This window comes from Oxyura jamaicensis, chromosome 23 (assembly GCF_011077185.1).
Source record: "Oxyura jamaicensis isolate SHBP4307 breed ruddy duck chromosome 23, BPBGC_Ojam_1.0, whole genome shotgun sequence".
Taxonomy (NCBI): Eukaryota; Metazoa; Chordata; class Aves; order Anseriformes; family Anatidae; genus Oxyura; species Oxyura jamaicensis.
This window is the reverse complement of record NC_048915.1, coordinates 68,654-86,158: the sequence shown is the minus strand read 5'-3', so window position 1 is coordinate 86,158 and position 17,505 is coordinate 68,654. Positions and strand designations below refer to the sequence as shown.

The window sequence follows — 17,505 nt, the reverse complement described above, 5'->3', positions numbered from 1 at the left end:
AGAATATATAAGCTCACAGCATGTATTCCACTAACCAAGAGACCCTTTTTAAAGTCTGAAGTGCAGAGATGCCCATGCCACTGTACTGAGGAAATGCAGCAATTCTCTTCCTTTGGTTCTGGTGCAACCATACACATCATTAGCATTTTTACTTCCCAGAGGTGAAGAAAAAAAAGTAAGCAAAAAAATGTTCGTGAAGGTAACAAAATTTACTCACAAGCAAAGATTAGAAGAACTAGCTGTGTGATGGTCCAAAGTAAAGAAAACTGTCTATAATTACTTACAGGAATTTGACAAGAGGAAATTAAAAGCATAGGCTATAAAGCCCTGCAAGAAAGTAAATTAAAATTAATAATAGGAAATGATGACACACCAGTAATGCTTCTGGACAGTAATACTCAGCTATGGAAGAGAACTGCATAGCAGTGCTAGCTTCAGCTTCTCCAGTAACAAACAATCCTCATCCCTTTATCTGTCCTTTAGCCTAACATTGTACCAAATGCGCAAACACCTATATATGAATGTATATGCTGAACCATTATCTCTATAACATTACATGTAAAGCAAACCAAAGTTTACCATTCTCTGATACTTTTTTAATGTAACAGATGTTAAGGCATCATGAATTAATCATGAACTGTTAGCAAAAAGCTCAGCAGCATGCTTTTTAGAGAATGGCCAATTAAAGGAAGATTGAAAATGCCTAACTACCTGACTCACTCTACAAGCTTAGGCTAAAATGAATGGGCATTCTCAAGATACTTTTTAGAAGTATCGACTGCCATGCAGTGACCAACTAGCAGAGAACTCTGGTTCTTTTGCCATTTTTGTTTGTTTTAAATTCACACATTTTATGACTACACCCAAACTGTAAAATTAAAAATCTTAGTAACAGCTCAAGATGAGTGCTGGTATTTAGAGTTTCGCCAAAAAACAAAACAGGTTTTGACATCAGAATTTAGGAAAAGCCTATGTATTATGAGCAAAGAGACCACTTTATCTGATCCAACTACCAGAAGATGTTAAAAACTTAATGTCCTTGAATTTACTTTTGCAACTACACATCTCCAAGTTAAATGACTTTCACACAGATAAAATCGTCCCCCTGCCCTGCCCCCCACCTTATTATTTTGCATTTCACAAAAGCAACATTTTAAAAGGAGTACACATTCAGAATTGCATATGCTTTCCTCGGGGCAGGCAACTTAGTAAAGAGCATAAGAATGACTCTGCCTAGACTCAATTATCAACTCTTCTGCACACATTCAGATACACGCCACTTCCTGACATCCAGTATCAGCAACCAGTGTACTGAAATTTTGATAGTCTTTTTCCCCCGCAGAAGAAATCCTGAGGGCTACTGCTCATTTAAAGACTTACTGAAACATCTGCAGATGAAAAACACTCCAAAGGAAAGTTATTTGGCTAAGGAATCAGTCAATGGCTGAAGCAAACCCTCAAAGTATGTATGTAATGCATATTATGCAGAATTTCCAAGCAGTGAATGCTTGCCTAAAAATGAAATAGGCAATGCATCCTCAAGTCCACTATCTGTAATATTCAGAAATTGAGTGATTCTGTATGAATTATAAGAACCAAAACATACATTCCTTTACATAAACAGCAAGGATGCACACATAGATGAATTTTCTCAATTTGCATTTGCTTCAAAAATAGCACCTTGAAGGTACAGAAACGATTCTGGAGCCTTCAACTCCTCTGCTTAAAACCCTAATCCTCATTCCTCATGTGAGAGTGAAAGTGGCAGATTTGGAGGATGATTTTCAGCAGCAATCTAAGTATTTAGGAGTAAGGATATAAATTATGTGAATTAAACAACAAGTGCATACTGCTGACATCAGTAGTTAGATCAAATGTTGAACACAATTCGCCACCCAGTCCACTGAAAAGCAGACAACTGACCTCCCCAACAGATAGATCTCCTGAGTTAACCACTGGGACACATATCAAACTCAATCCCTTAAAAAAAAAAAAAAAAAGGAAAGAAAGGTACTGCTCACTACGTTTCTTCAGCAAATTCGAGAAAAAAAAAAAAAAGGACTACTGTGCTGAAGCCCATGTATTTTCTACGATACTCTGTTAAAAACTGTCAAGATAAGAATTATCTTTTTGCATGTCTGGACTCCTCTGAACATGGAGAGGAAAGGAGGGATGAGAGATCGGCCTGAGACATTTCAACATAGGTCAGTGTCCTTTTCTGTAGTCACTACAGATCTCAACTGTTTTTTGAAAAATACCCCCCCCCCCCCGTTTTTTTTTTTTGAACAGGTGAGTAAACAACTCCTGCATCTCTTCCTAAGTTTTGGACACCCACACCCATGCGCACTTGCAAGCATCACTTCCTAGCTTGGCGGCTCTTGCTCCTAAGTGGCAAGCATCAAACGCCACCCTCACCTGATGCTTGGCCGTCTCCATACCCTCCAGAATTGTCGTCTTGAAGTCCTCCTGCTTGCCCTGTGGAAGGAAAGAGGAGAACTCAGGGACCTTACTCCATAAGTTAAACCATACTGGACATAAAGGCCTGGCAGTTGGCGTTTTAGGTATTAAATTTCACTAACTAACTAAACCCATTTTCTGAGAATCCCATTTTCATGAACCTAGGTCCAGGGCACCGAACTCTGTGGTCTTCTAAGGTGTTACCCGTGTTACTGGATCCTTCACATCAGACTTGTTTGGGACATAAAAAAAGAACACAATATGTAGCATTCCTAGGGGCGAAATACTTAGGATCAACTTCATTAATGGCTAGAATTTGAATAACAAGATTACATTTCTTACTGCCAAGATGGGGTAGATGGATACCATCAGAACCATAAGAATTTGACAATTTTTCCCTTGAGACTCCTGCATCTCCCCATATGCTAGGGGATAGTTTGAACCATTCTGAAAAGCCTCTTACTTTCAAGAGAGCCTCTTCCCTTCTTGCTACAAAAACTCTCCTTGAAGGTTGATAAAGGGACTTTACACGAAAGGTTCAGAACCTTGGCTTCAGAGCCCTCGATACACCAGCAATACTCTAACAAACACAACCTCTGAAGTCAAGTATATGTCAATACTGCTGATCCACAGATCACTAATGTAATCAATACCCACCATTGAAAGACATCAGCCTTTCAATGTATCCAGAGCTGGAAACACAAGGAAAGGCAAAGCACTCATCTGCAAGTTATGAACAAGTCTCTAAATTACCTTAGCCTGACTCTAAGTCCTAAACAGCAGCCTTGATAGGACGCCAGCACAACTTAGAACAGAGTATTTCTAAAACAGAGATAAGTACAGCTATGATGTCTACAGAAATAAAGCTAATATACATAGCCGCCTTCATGCTGCTAATCTTCACAGAAGCAGCTAGCTCGCAGTTTAGCTCATAAGTGATATTCATTTCTACAACCAAATAATTGGTCTAAAATCATCGCCTCCAGAGAACAGAAACCATGGAACACTACCAAGACCACTGAGCACTGTTCACCCATCTACACCTGTATTAAAGCTACTTCAAACCAAGTGCTTTAACTGTCAGCAAGTGGGGTGTTTTCTGAAGTCAAGGCAGTAAATGGTCACTTCCTAGACCACAACCACTCAAAGTGCCATCTTCAAACACATGAAGGCAAGGTCTAAGCTGAGGCTGAATGCACAATTGTTAAGATTACTCTACAGCTAGGGACTTGGTGAACAATTTTGCCAAATAAAATTCAAAGCTCTCAGGGGATACCCTAACTTAATAAAAAATGGTTTAATTTCATCTAAGCTAATGAACCAAATGTCCTCATACTTTGATAATCTAGATGCACATTGAGCATGCTGTAACATTATACATCTACAAATAAAACTAAAATAATAAACAAGGTTTCAAACAGTTTTAGTATAATTCTGTAAAGATCCCCGCAGACTTATTGAGTATCCTGAGTGCCTTAGGGTACTACAATTTCAAGAACCAGGCTTCTAAAACCTTAATTAGCTTCAAAAGGATTGTCTACCATATTGCTTAATATGGCTCTGAAACAAGGAGGCCACTTTCACTCAGTTACAGTAGAGGAACAAAAGCAATTTATTAGCAACAGCCTACAAGCAGGGAAGTTCACACTCACAAAAGAGATTGTGACAAATATTTGCATTTTGACAGACTTCAGAAGTCCCAAACTGGGATTCTCTAGAATAATGCATCTGCAACACCAAGATAAAATTCCTAACTTCACTTACATTTTAAGTACTTTACTTTGCAGGGAGCTTATTCCAGCATTACAGGACCTGCTTCCATTCTTGGAAGAGAGTAAAATAAATCAAACATCAATACTTACACTCCAGCATAAGCCATTACATTACACTAAAAGTTACACTTTCATCTTCCTAAGTTAAGGAATTGCAAAGATGCAGACATCAGCCTGTGGCATTTATTATCACAGACAGCGAGTAGAGGGGACAAAACTGCTCTTAGTATCACTACAAAAAGAAGTCAATGTTTTCTTGTGTTAATACAGAAAATTGTTTAGCTGTTATTAAGTCAAAAAGTATTACTAATTACTGCTTGCTTTGACACAATTCTAAACACTATCCAGTCTGAGTAGGGAAACGTAAACAAGGCACACTAGCACTCAGATTCTCCTTCACAGTAAGGAAGTCATATTCCACCTGCGAAGGAACAAAACAGCAAGCAAACTACTAATCCATTTAACACCGAAGTATTGCAGTTGAACATGACTTGCAGGAACAGAATCTGCTGAAAGAGTCAAGGCAACAGAATAATGGACCATGAACTGAACGGTAACCTGGAATACGGTCAGGAAGAGTCTATTTCATTTTGGTCCGCTTCATAAAATCATACACTGCATTAAAATAAAGAATAGCAGCAAAGGATGGCTAAAACCAAGTAATAAATCTTAATAGGAAACCGGACAATTCAGATGAAAAGGCAGAGACAAAGCACCATCAAGTCTGACTACTCACTTTACAATAATCTGAACCGTATTTGGGCTCACAGTTCTTTGGAAGACAGCAGCTAGAAACAAGATCACTAGAAAGTAAGAATACTAACAAAACTTAAGACAGGAGCTGATTAAGGAAAACTTCAGGAGGTACAAAAATGAAAATCTGATTTGGTAGAGACAAACAAAAAAGATCCTTAGAAGAGAAAAACAAAAGCGGCAAACTCCTCAATTTCAAAAGGGATACTGGCAAACAAGAACTCAAATATCATTCAGCACCAGATTTTTTTTTTTACTATCAGAAAATATTTCCCAAATAAAAAGTAGAGATATTTTAAGTAAATTACCTTATATTAATCATCAAATACTTTCTAATGTGTAGCAAATCTTGCAAATCCAGACTACAACAATCTGCATAATCAAAACATCTGTAGTTCACCACAGCTGAACATATTAATGGAACCCAACCCCAGTAAGACCAACATTTCACTATGACCTGAAGTGTGAAGCTTAACTTTGCTTCTAACGTGAACTTTCTATGAGTACAGACTAATGAAATACCAGCTATTGTTAACATTTACATCTTTGTTTGCACTCTGAACACAAAAGGTAACAACCTAAAACACAACGACTTTACATCCTTACAATGTTACCTGTATTTTGGCAGGCTATATATATACACAAGTGAAATTATTATGGCCTGCACTGAGAATAAAAGAACAGTAATATACAAGCTAAATTTTTTATCTTGCTTAATTTTCAAAATGTAACCCAGCCCTAGCATTGATGTTCTATTTAATATTTCTTATCGAACACTTGTTTCTGCTTCAAAAAAGTGACAGAGAAAAGCTCAGTTATAATCGTTTCTATGAGAATACACAGCAGACTATATGCCTTTTCTTGCTAATGTTTTAAATAACAACTTTCAGCATACTTGAACATCCAACATAAGATGAGCTGATGCTCTGATGCCTGCATTTTAGAAAACAAAGAGACAAAAAAAAAGCACTAACATGCACACCTTCAAAAGCCTTTAACAACACATTAACACTAACTAGGGAATGACAACTGAAAATGTCTTATTTCATACGCTGGTCCTACATCACTCCAACATGCATATATTCATGATTTCTAGCAAGGATATAATGACCTGAAACTGTTATTTCTAGCCATCTAGATATGGCCTGATTTAAAATTGATTTTCATCTAGGTGACTAAACACGGTGCCTGCAGAACAAGTGCTTAATGGACTGTGGTATGTACAATGCAGCATGAGTCTATCACTGCCTATGTTTCCTCCTCCACAAGAAAGGATGCTGTCCTGCATTGATGATGCCTTAAACTGAATTATATGATCATTCTTCTAGGTACAAAACGGCACATGAGAAATACAGAGAGTGTTTTAATATTATCTCATGAATTAAACCCAAAGTCTAGGGTAAGTTAAATAATAAACTTAAGATACTTGCTTAATTATACCTATTAAAATTCCATTTTTCATATAGATTTCCCACAACTAGGGGCAGCGAGCAATTTTATCATTTCAAGCACATGAGCTATAGTGTTCCTGTATCAAGTCAGTAGCCAACACCCACACCGAAGAGAGATTACAGGGGCAATTTCAACAGATAAAACACAGTTGTGATTTTAAAATTATTTCTTGAAACTGTCGGTATCTCCAAAGTGAGAACAGCCATGTTGTCTACATGCTCAAACCTACCTGACAAAAAGCAGCTCATTAAGAGCAGAACAGAAGACCAACTATTATTCAAATCGGTGATTAACCAGCAGAAGTTCAACTATTAGATTTCAACTACCGTCTAAAACCAATGAGCACTTACACTATATTGTGAAATCTGACCGCTAAAACTTTGCAAGAGCATGATTTTGTGAACACTACTGTGATACACCAACAGGAGTCCAAATGGTGGTAGCTGTAAATACAGAGGTAAAGAATGGATAGGGTACTGCTAATGCCATAAAATCCAGTATCTGCTTCATAAATAAGACTAGCCCTTCCAGCGTAAAGCAAAGCTTTGTAACTCTGTCAAAAGTAATGAGGAAGGTACTGAAGTTTAAGCAGTGTCCAACCAGAAATTAAGATGAGATCCGTAATTGAAAACCACAAAAATCTCTATGGATTAAATCAGCTCTCCTGAACAGCAATCCCCTAATAAATCTAACATCATTTCTCTCAAATAAATTAATATTTGCACTTGAGCAGGTGTGGCAGATAAGTGCCAAAGCAGCTATTCTGGCCAAGGAGCTTCTTAAGTCAAGTTAATAAGGATTACAATAATATAGTATGAGAGGTTTAGCTTAGTTTAGGATTATATCACTCACATTACTATCTTCATTAGGCTACTCTTCCACATTTTTACCCTCCTTCTACACATGGGGCAAGAAAACTAAAAAGCATAGAACAATCAAAACCAGACACAGGATTCATCATGCTGCATGTGGCCACACTTTATTTCTAGCAACAAAACACATATATAGTGCTACTAGAGAAGGTCTCTCTTTACTTACCGGATGGCTCTTCTGGCTCACTTTCATTCTCTTCTTCTGCAGGAACTGGTGGAGGTGGTGGTGGCAGCTTTTTCTCTTTCTCAGCTTTAGCATTTCTCTCTTCTTCAGAATAATACTCATCTTCTGATAGGTTTGCAAGACTTTCATCCATTTCTCTATACTCCACCTGTAGGAAGCACAACAGACTATAAGCATAATTAAGATGTCTGCAAGTCCAATAATAAAATGAACCTGATAAGCAATTTTGTTGCATACAGACTCAAAGAAAAGGCCTGAGGTACCCTGTCCAGAGTCTTATCTTAGGCACCATGTTATACAGGTCTTCAACAGCTTAACAAGTTCCACATTTTCACCTCCACTAAAGAACCTGTCTTCAGCACTTGACTGTCCAACAGGAAGAGTTTTTCCCAAAATCTAGGCTAGTCTATATGCATCTGTTAAGTCTGCTTCATGATTTAACCTCTGTAGTTTTCTCCCCTACCTTCACTTCCCTGTTAAACTCAAGGATGAAACAATGGATGGGTCCCACCTATAATTTGAATCTATCTGTCAAACAAGGCTAATAAGAACTGTACATAATTCTTCCCACAGAAGCTATGTTCCCAGAAACATAGCTTGCACACATATTCTCTCTACTGGAAAACCTCCCCTGGTACAGAGGGTCACATTTGCCTCTTGTCCAGAGTGGTCACACTGGTGGCTCAACAGAAAAACCTCTCTCCTGTTTTCAGTTTAGAGCTTTTACTTGCTAGAACAAGCTGTAACTAGCTCCCAAATGCCTTATAGTTCAAACCTACTTAAAAAGAAAATAAATAAATAAATAAATAAATAAATAAACACACAACCAGACTTCACTTGATCTCTCTTGCTCTGGTTCTCCAATACTTTTACTGCTGTAATTTACAATGCTTTCTAGCTTTTCTCATAAGTGCCCCCACATATATCAAAATCTGAAAAATGCCCCTCTACATTTCTCTCCAGCACTCCAGTTTTGCAGTGTCTCTTCAAAACTCTATGTTGGATTTGGCCACCTCTCAATTAAGACTTCAAGACACAAGGGTCATACTTCAGAGGGGGTATCAGAGATGACCATAGCACCACTCACACCTGCAAATTTGGTTTAAGTGCTTTGCTAGCGATAACTTACAGAACTAAAATGAGTGCCAAGGAGAAGATACAAGGCAAAACAAGATCACTGATGATAATTCAGAATGAAGTTTGAACTTACTGAGTATCTGACCACAGAGCAGATATTAAACGTGAAGAGTTCAAACAAAATGCAAATCAAAAAGCACTACCAAAAAGTTGTCCAGCAGCCTGGAAAAAACTCAGTAACACAAATATTGTGCTTAAGAGCTATCCACACCATACTTCATGGTTCTTCCATCGATGAAGAGAGTTATAACTGCAGGCATGTGGGATGGACTGTGCCTATCTCACAGTCCACTGTAGCCAAACAAGGAGGTCCACTACATGCCTTCCAATCCTGTCTTCAGTCTCTGCTCCCATGCCTTCTTCTTGTTTAAATCTAAGACCCAAAATAATTAAATGATAATCCTCTGAAGATAAAAGGGAGCAAATAGCAAAGGAAACATCTGATCACATACAGTGAAGATTCAAGTAACAGATAAAATAATCCTCACTTGCCTTTTCCTATCAGCTATATATTTTGTTCTGTTCTCCAGTAAAAAGAAATAACTTACTAGTTTCAGAAGAAAGCTTGCTCTAACTAAAATGAACATGGAAATCCCAGGAGAAACTAAAAACAGATGCTTTTTCTGAACCATTTTTCAAAATAAAAAAATTTTGTATATTGCTACTAAATTTCCCTGGCTACTGGAAACGAAAAAGTAATTATTGCAATATGTGGCCACTGGAAAGCTAAACAGAAAGCATTTGCTAGAGTCCCTACAACAGCCTACAGGTCAGCTTCTACCATGCGATGAACACTGCATTGCTCATCTCAAGAATAACAAGTCTTTCACTTTTACAAAGTCTGCTTATTATGGAAGGACATTAATGGGAACAATTCAAAGCCACATTGTAAAGTCTGTGCAGGACAAAGCCTAAGTTCAGTAAAACACTAACACGCTCAATTATCTGTTCTCTTTCAAATACACAGCATCACAGGTACTTGAAACCAACAGAAACTAACTGCCTCAAAGCCCTCTGAAGACTCCCTTCTTTCCTGAGCTCCCACAGCTTTCAGAGAGCAATCAAGCTGGAAAAGCTCCTCAACTGATTTCACAACAGAAACATTTACACTGATTAATACAGTGACACCTTGTGCTAACTTGAAGTGATTATGGGAATACCGTGCTACAAGAGATTAATGTCCTTATTTAACTGATAGCATCAATGCAGAGAAGCATCACCAAAACACAACCACAAATAATGCAGTAATTCTTACTTGCTAACAGAGCATTAGAAAGTAAGAAAAAAACAGGTATGCTACCTCCGAGGCTGCACTAGCTTAACCTCATTTGACAGTTCCTACATGCAAAGGATCAGTCTGGCTACCATGTCATGTAAAAATACTCTGAAAAGCAAGACACTCCATGCTACAGCACAACAGTCCGTAACAAGTAAATTCAGCTTCCATATCAAAAACAACCAGCTGTGGGCACGCCCAAATTATTCAAAGTCTTCTGTAACAATGTCTACAAGTAAAATTGTCACATAAAATAAATGTTCTTCTATTACCAGGATAACGTGAAAATGACATAGCGCGAGCCTAAATTACTGGAAACTGCTTAAGACATGTAGATTTCACAGCTAAATCTCACCTCAAACAGCGCACCAACTCTCCAACCTCACCTACGGAAAGCTGAAGCGCAGCTGAAGCACAAGGCACTCGCAGGTCCCTCCCCAGACCAACACCGCCCAACACACGACAAACCCCCACCCCGCCCCTCCACCTACTTTGGCCCTCTTGCGGCGGCTGGTCCTGCGACCCTCGGGGGTCTCGGCGATGCCCGTGGTTTCAGCGCCGGGTGCCGGGGCTGCGCCGGCGGCGGGCGGCTCGGACAGACCGCCCGGGGGCGAGGCCCGCGGCGGCTCCTTCTTTCGAGGAGTGCGCTCTGCCGTCCCGCCGCCCTCTGCGGAGGAGCCCAGCGCTCCCACGGCAGCGGACGGAGGCACCGGAGCCTCAGGCCCACCCTCGCCGCCAGCCCCCGCCGCCTCCGCGGCCTTCTTTCCCCCGGACAGCATCGCCCCGGCCGCCCCGCGCCGGCCTGCACAAAAGAGGCCGCGAGGCGGCCACCGGCACCGCCCCCTTACGCTACCTCCGGGGCGTGACGAGCGCACTCCGGGACTCTGGTACGGGCGGCTGGCCGCGCATGCGCAAACGGCGTCCTCGCGCTCCGGCCCGGGGCCTGCTGATGTAGCCTCGCTGCCTCCGCGGCGCGGCGAGTGCCTCAACCGGAAGGACGCGGTGTGGAAGCCAGATACCAGAGTTTCTGTCAGCCCTGCATCTCCTGTCTCACAAAAACCTCCAATTACTTTAGCAAGCTGAAACAATGCCTATTGGTTCCCTTTTATGCCTATTCCATATATTTACCTCTGCATGCACCTCTTCCACAATTTCCCTACATATACATCCAACCCAGATAAAAAGTAGCAAGATCTGTTGGCAACCACAGAATGTAAAAAACTTCCCTAGGCAGCCCTAGCTAGCAGTATGTCCACAGTGTGCTTCATGAGGTGCCCTGACACGTACCAAGGCTGGTGAAAGGGAAACATTTTTGCCTATAAGAGAATCATGGAATGGCTTAGGTTGGAAGGAACCCCAAAGATCATCTAGTTACAATCCCCCTGCCATGGACAGGGATGCCACCCACCAGATCAAGTTGCCCAGGGCCTCATCTAACCCGGCCTTGAACACCTCCAAGAATGGGGCAGCCACAGCCTCTCTGGGCAACCTGTTCCAGTGCCTCACCACCCTCTGAGTGAAGAATTTCCTCCTAACATCTAATCTAAATCTCCCCTCTTTTAGTTTAAAACCATTCCCCCTTGTCCTGTCTATCTGACTGGGCAAGGAGTCGCTCTCCATCTTTTTTTATAAATCCCCCTTTAAGTACTGAAAAGCCACAGTGAGGTCACCCCAGAGCCTTTACTTCTTCAGGCTGAACAGCCCCAGCTCTCTCAGCCTTTCTTCATAGGAGAGGTGCTCCAGCTCCTTGATCATCTTTGTGGCCCTCCTCTGGACCTGCTCTAACAGCCCCACATTCTTCTTGTGCTGGGCACCCCAGACCTGGATGCAGTAGTCCAAGTTGGGGCCTCACAAGGGCAGAGTAGAGGAGGACAATCACCTTCCTTGAACCCCATGGCAACTCCTCTTTTGGTACAGCCCTGGCTCATGTTGAGCTTTTCATCCACTAGAACCCCGAAGTCCTTCTCTGTAGGGCTGCTCTCAATGAGTTCTTCTCCCAGTCTGTGCTCATGTCGGGGATTGCCCTGACCCAGGTGTGGCACCTTGCACTTGGACTTGTTGAACCTCATTAGGTTCACATGGGCCCACTTCTCAAGCTTGTCCAGGTCCCTTTGGATGGCATCCCTTCCTTCTGTTGTATCAGCTGCACCACTCAGCTCGGTGTCATCTGCAAATTTGCTGAGGGTGCACTTGATCCCACTGTCTATGTCATTGATAAAGATATTAAACCATACCAGTCGCAAGACAGACCCCTGTGGGACACCACTGTGGAGTAATTGCCTAAAGTGATCAGGAAAATTAAACTAATATTCACATTTTAAATAACATGTAGAACATTGAAGAAACTTCACATTTTAAAGAAAATGTACAGCATTGAAGAAGCTTTCAGGGTGGAGTGTAGCTGCACTACCTAACCGTTCCATAGGCTTCCAACTGTAGATGCTATCGCACTGGGGGAATGTGGTATGCTGACTCTAAGGAACAGGATAGAGCATAGAGCAGAGTGGAGAAACCGTGGCTAGGTTCTGTGGCAAGATGGGGACTCGATTGTTCTTGTGCACACCGAGACCGATAAGCTGCACATTTTCCACCCTGAGCCAACAACCTGTCATATTTTTGACAAAATGTTGTACTCTAGTGAACTTTTGCTCATTATGTCATTATAATACCAAGACACACCTCCATCCCAAAAGCTACCCACCTCCAAGGTGAGACCACCCCTCACCGAGCATGTGCTCTGAATTTCTCAGACCCTATACCTTTCCAAGATATGCATGTCTAGAGTCACTCAAGCTCCACCTAAAAGATATAAAATAAAAATTAGTTTAAGAGAAAGGGGATGTCAGGGAAGATACCATCATGAGGATGTTCTGACTTCTGGGATCAGTCAATGAGCTGAGCATCTCTCCCACCCTCCCCCCCGTCATTGGGACGCTGTGGGGGAAGTTTTGAACACTTGGTTATACCAGGTGTCTCCAAGGAAACAGAAATCTCTAGAGTCTTTGTGCCTTTTAATGCATCAATAGCCATGCATGCTACCTTGCTTTTGCAGACAGTGAATGTATTGCCGGCAATCCAAAGAACCCGTGTACCTGTTGCTGTAATAAATTGCACTGAATTGTATTGTTCCTGGTCATGATAGTTCTCACTGAACGCAACTAGTGTGAGGGTGTGCTACATTATTGCTGAGTCCGTGACTGTGATAGTTCAGTACCCTGAATCCAACCAGACCCATATCAGTTAATCAGCTACACCCCTTAACGTGACAACCTCTCACCACCAGCCTCCACCCAGACATAGAGCCATTGACCACCACTCTCTGGGTGTGACATTCAAGTGACTGAACGATCTACCCATAAAATCCATCTCTCCAATTTGGAGATCAGGATGTCATGTGGGACCGTGTCAAACGCCTTACAGAAGTCCAGGTGGATGACGTTGGTCAGTCTTCTCTTGTCAACTGATGCAGTCACTCCATCACAGAAGGCCACCAGATTGCTCAGGCACGATTTACCCTTGGTAAAGCCACGCTGCCTGTCTCGGATCACCTCTTTGTGCTGCATGTGCCTTGACATTGCTTCCAGGAGGATCTTTTCCATGACCTTGCCAGGCACAGAGGTGGTGTTTACTGGTCTGTAATTCCCGGGGTCCTCTTTTGTACCCTTTTTAAAAATGGGAGCAACGCTTCCCTTTTTCCAGTCACCAGGGAGTTCTCCTGACTGCCAGGACTTTTCAAATATAACGGAGAGAGGCTTGGCAACTACATCAACCAATTCCTTCAGGACCCTGGGATGCATGGCTTCAGGGCCCAGAGACTTGTACTTTTCAGTTTCATCAGGTGGTCTTGGACCCACTTTTTGCTTGCAGCGGGTGGGGCTTTGCTCCCCCAGCCCCCATCTATGGGTGCAGGGGAACAAAAGACTTGGAAAGCCTGACTGGTAGTGAAGGTTGAGGCAAATAAGTTGTTGAGTACCTCAGCCTTCTCCATGTCTGTTCCTACCAATTCACCCTTCTCATCTATCAGAATGGGGACACTCTCCTTGGCCTTTCTTTTTTTGAGCAATCCCTTCTTCCTGTTATTCTTTGCATCCCTTGCCAAGCTCAGTTCCATCCATGCCTTGGCTTTCCTGATCCCATCCCTGCACATCCAGACAGCATCCCTGTACTTTTGCACATGTCCCTGCTTCCATTGCCTGTGCATTTCCTTCTTGCACCTCATTTTGACCAGCAGTTCCTTGCTCAGCCATCCCGGCTGTCTGCCATCCCTGCCCACTTTTTTACGTAAGGGGATGGAGAGCTCTTGCACTCTAAGAACAACATCCTTAAAGAATCTCCAGCTCTGCTCAGCTTGTTTGTCCCTAAGGACATGGTTCCAGGGTATCTCATCTAGCAGGCATTTAAATAGCTTTAAATTTGCCCTTCAGGAGTTCAGAGTCCTGACTTTGCTCTTTGCCAGGCCCATATTACTCCAGATCACAAACTCAACCAGGGCGTATGCACTGCAGCCCAGACTGCCTCCAGTCTTGACTTCTTTAATGAGCTCTTTCTTCCGTGTTTGTGAGCACCAGGTCAAGTAACGCTTCTCCTCTGGATTGGTTTGTTTAACAGCTGGACCAGGAAGTTATCCTCAACATACTCCGGGAATCTTCTGGACTGCTTACACCCTGCTGTGTAGTTTTCCCAGCAGAAATCCAGGTAGTTGAAGTCCCTCCTCAGGATGAGGGCATGCAAGTGTGATGCTTCATGTAGTCAAAGCAAGAATGCCTCATCCACAGGCTCCCCTTGATTGGGCAGCTTGTAGTAGACCCCAACCACAAGCTGTCCTTTATTGGTGCAGACTAACTCTCACCCGCAAGCTCTCAACCTGTTCGTGGCTGTTTCTCAGAGGCATCTCTTCACAATCAATCCCTTGCCTAACATAGAGGGCAACACCCCCTCCCTTCCTTCCACGTCTATCCCTTCTGAAGAGTTTGTAGCCCTTTATTCCAATCTTCCAGTTATGTGATCCATCCCACCACGTTTTGGTGACAGCAATCAGGTCATATCTGTCTAATGGCACCATGGTTTCCAGTTCCTCTTGCTCATTTCCCATGCTGCATGTGTTGGTGTAGAGGCACTTCAGCTGGGCAATCAGTCGCATCACATTTCCAGAACCCTTTCTGATTGCACTGGGACAGTTCGCAAGAATTTCCCTGCTGTTACTTAGAATGATAGTGTTCTCAGGTATGCTTTCTTCTCTCAGAGGTGCTTCCCCTTCCCCCACCACCTAGAGCGTAAAGCTCTCCTGATAAGCCCAGCCAGTTTACTGCCCAGAACGCTCTTGTCCCACGTGGTCAGCTATGCCCCCTTTGAATTCAGCATGCCCAGTCTTCCAGAATTGTGTCAAAGGTTGTAGAACCCAAAACCTTGGGCACCACACCAGCCTCGCAGCCAATCATTCACTTGGCCCCTTCATCTCTTTCTTCCTGGGTCCCATTCACCAACTGGGAGGACAGAGGAGAACACTACTTGTGCTCCTAATCCATTCAACATCTTTCCAAGGGACATGGATTTTTCCTTTTTGATATTTCAGGTTTCCTTGTTACAGCTTCATTTAATTCTACTTGAAAAAGTAGGAGGGGGTGGTAGTCTTTGGGACCCACCAGACTAGGTAGCCTCTTCATAGTATCACAAATACAGGCGCCAGGCAGGCAGCAAATCTCTCTCTTCCATAAAGCATCCCAATTTTAGTCATTATTTTGTCTCTTTGTGAGGTTTGGGTTAGATTTTTAATTTTCCCTTTTATATCTTCTCTCAGCCTGAAAAAGCTGGTGAGGCAGAGAAGGGGAAGCTGGAGCTATCAGTTGTTGGGCAGGACACCATTGATCAGTGCCCACCAGCCCCATGGATGCCTGTGTGGTGTGTACTGCCAAAGATGTTCTGCTCTGCATTCCCTCACCTTGAGTATTTGAGCATTATTACCTTAAAGATAACAGAAAACAAAACCCAAACATTGCTTATATTCTTCCCTTGTTTCTCAAAACTGGTCATTAATTAAAAGGGACATAGATGTGTGGCTGATTCTAGTAGCCAAACTCCATCATCAAGCTGTTCTGGAATGACTGCTCGCATGGCTACACAGATACTGTAGGAGGATCTGGACACCTGGGAGGGCAGCAGCAGCTGCTGCATAGAAAGACTCAGGTGTGATTTAGACTATTCTCCAGAATGTAATAAACAACTAGAGGCCGCAGGTCAGCAACATGCAGGTAACGCATTCCAGTTATCTGCCATTCTGCCTGTACATGGATGGGCAGAAGGTTACAGGACACACTGACAAACAAGATGCCAATGCTGAGATAATCTCCAAACAGTGACAGTGAAGAAAAGGAAGCAACAGGCAATTGCTGTAACAATACTATCTTCACCTAATAGCCTAAATATTTCAAGTCTGATATGCTTCCACACTAACTGGCATTTTCTTCATTGTCCCATTTTGGTTTGTGTTTTGCCAACTTTCTGAAATAACCACAAAATTCAGTTTTGAGTGTTTTACCTAGGGAGTGACATGAATGCTTTTCTCAGAGCACGTTTGATGTATTTTCCATAGGCTTACATCAAACATCTCTGCAACTCAAAACATGTTTACTTACTCTTCTGAACGGACAAATTCAAGTTAGCTCTTTTATTTTCAAGGCCATTTATTCAATGCAATTAACATGACAAATTATAGGCTCCCCATATCATTAAAAACTGTCTCATAAGTCCATATCTATAGTTTAGCTTCACACGCTCATGCTTTAGGGTATAAACACAAGTAGAATAAGGCATACATATGGTTTCCAGCAACATCTATCTTGCTGCACCTGAGACATCATCATGCCCATCTTATAAGGCTTTTTTCACTATGATCACAAAAACAAATTTAAGTAATGGTAAAGTCTCTGAGTATACTCAGACACCTGAAAGGATCAAATTTGCTTTGACTTGTTCTGTTCATCTCTGTTCAAAGAGAACTTTTTAATTTATGACAGATATAAAATCTGATTTTTATATGAAGTATTTGCATTCAGTCTGGTCCAAAGCATTTGTATGACACATACAATCCTACATTTAACTGCTATCTTTATTCAACAAAAGTAAATTTAATTGCACCTCTCATCTGAGATAACAGATGCAGAAGCGATTTCCCCAGTTACTCATTTGCCTTTCCCTAACCTACATGAATAAACTAAATCTTGTAATATTTGTATCAAAATGAGAAGGAAAAAAATCAACAAGTATTCCAGCACTATTTCAGTTGGAACCATGTTAATAGAAAAACTCTCCCCAGAGTGGGGGACAAAGCCTCCAGACCTCTCTGCCCTCAGAATGGAAGTTAAATTCTGACACACTGTTCAAGCATCTGACCACTTCTATATACACAATAAAATGAGGCCAAGGTTGACAGAAATGAAGGAACTGAAGTGTGAAAAAGCTGTTAACTATTACGCTCACAAGCAAAAGGGAGAACAAAGAGTTATGCCCATAGTGGGGCTGGGGGTGGTTGGAACTAGATGATCTTTAAGGTCCCTTCTGAGATAGATACTAAAATTCCAAATACTAAAATTCCAAATTGCAATC

The 17,505-nt window shown here is 42.0% G+C and overlaps 1 protein-coding gene across 2 annotated transcripts in view; it reads right to left on the bottom strand.

The window, feature by feature from the left end:
- Positions 1-10,732, bottom strand: part of KDM1A (lysine demethylase 1A) — a 47,893-nt gene extending 37,161 nt beyond the window's left edge. Inside the window, exons 1-3 of one of the 2 annotated variants that reach the window (XM_035345444.1) lie at positions 10,395-10,732; positions 7,473-7,638; positions 2,416-2,475 (exon numbers count right to left, since the gene is read on the bottom strand). In XM_035345444.1, the coding sequence (XP_035201335.1) occupies positions 2,416-2,475; positions 7,473-7,638; positions 10,395-10,682 (514 nt within the window). In that variant the 5' untranslated portion in view covers positions 10,683-10,732. The remainder of the gene's footprint in view (positions 1-2,415; positions 2,476-7,472; positions 7,639-10,394) is intronic. The other variant, XM_035345445.1, reaches the window with a different exon arrangement.
- Between the last annotated feature and the right edge of the window lie 6,773 nt (positions 10,733-17,505).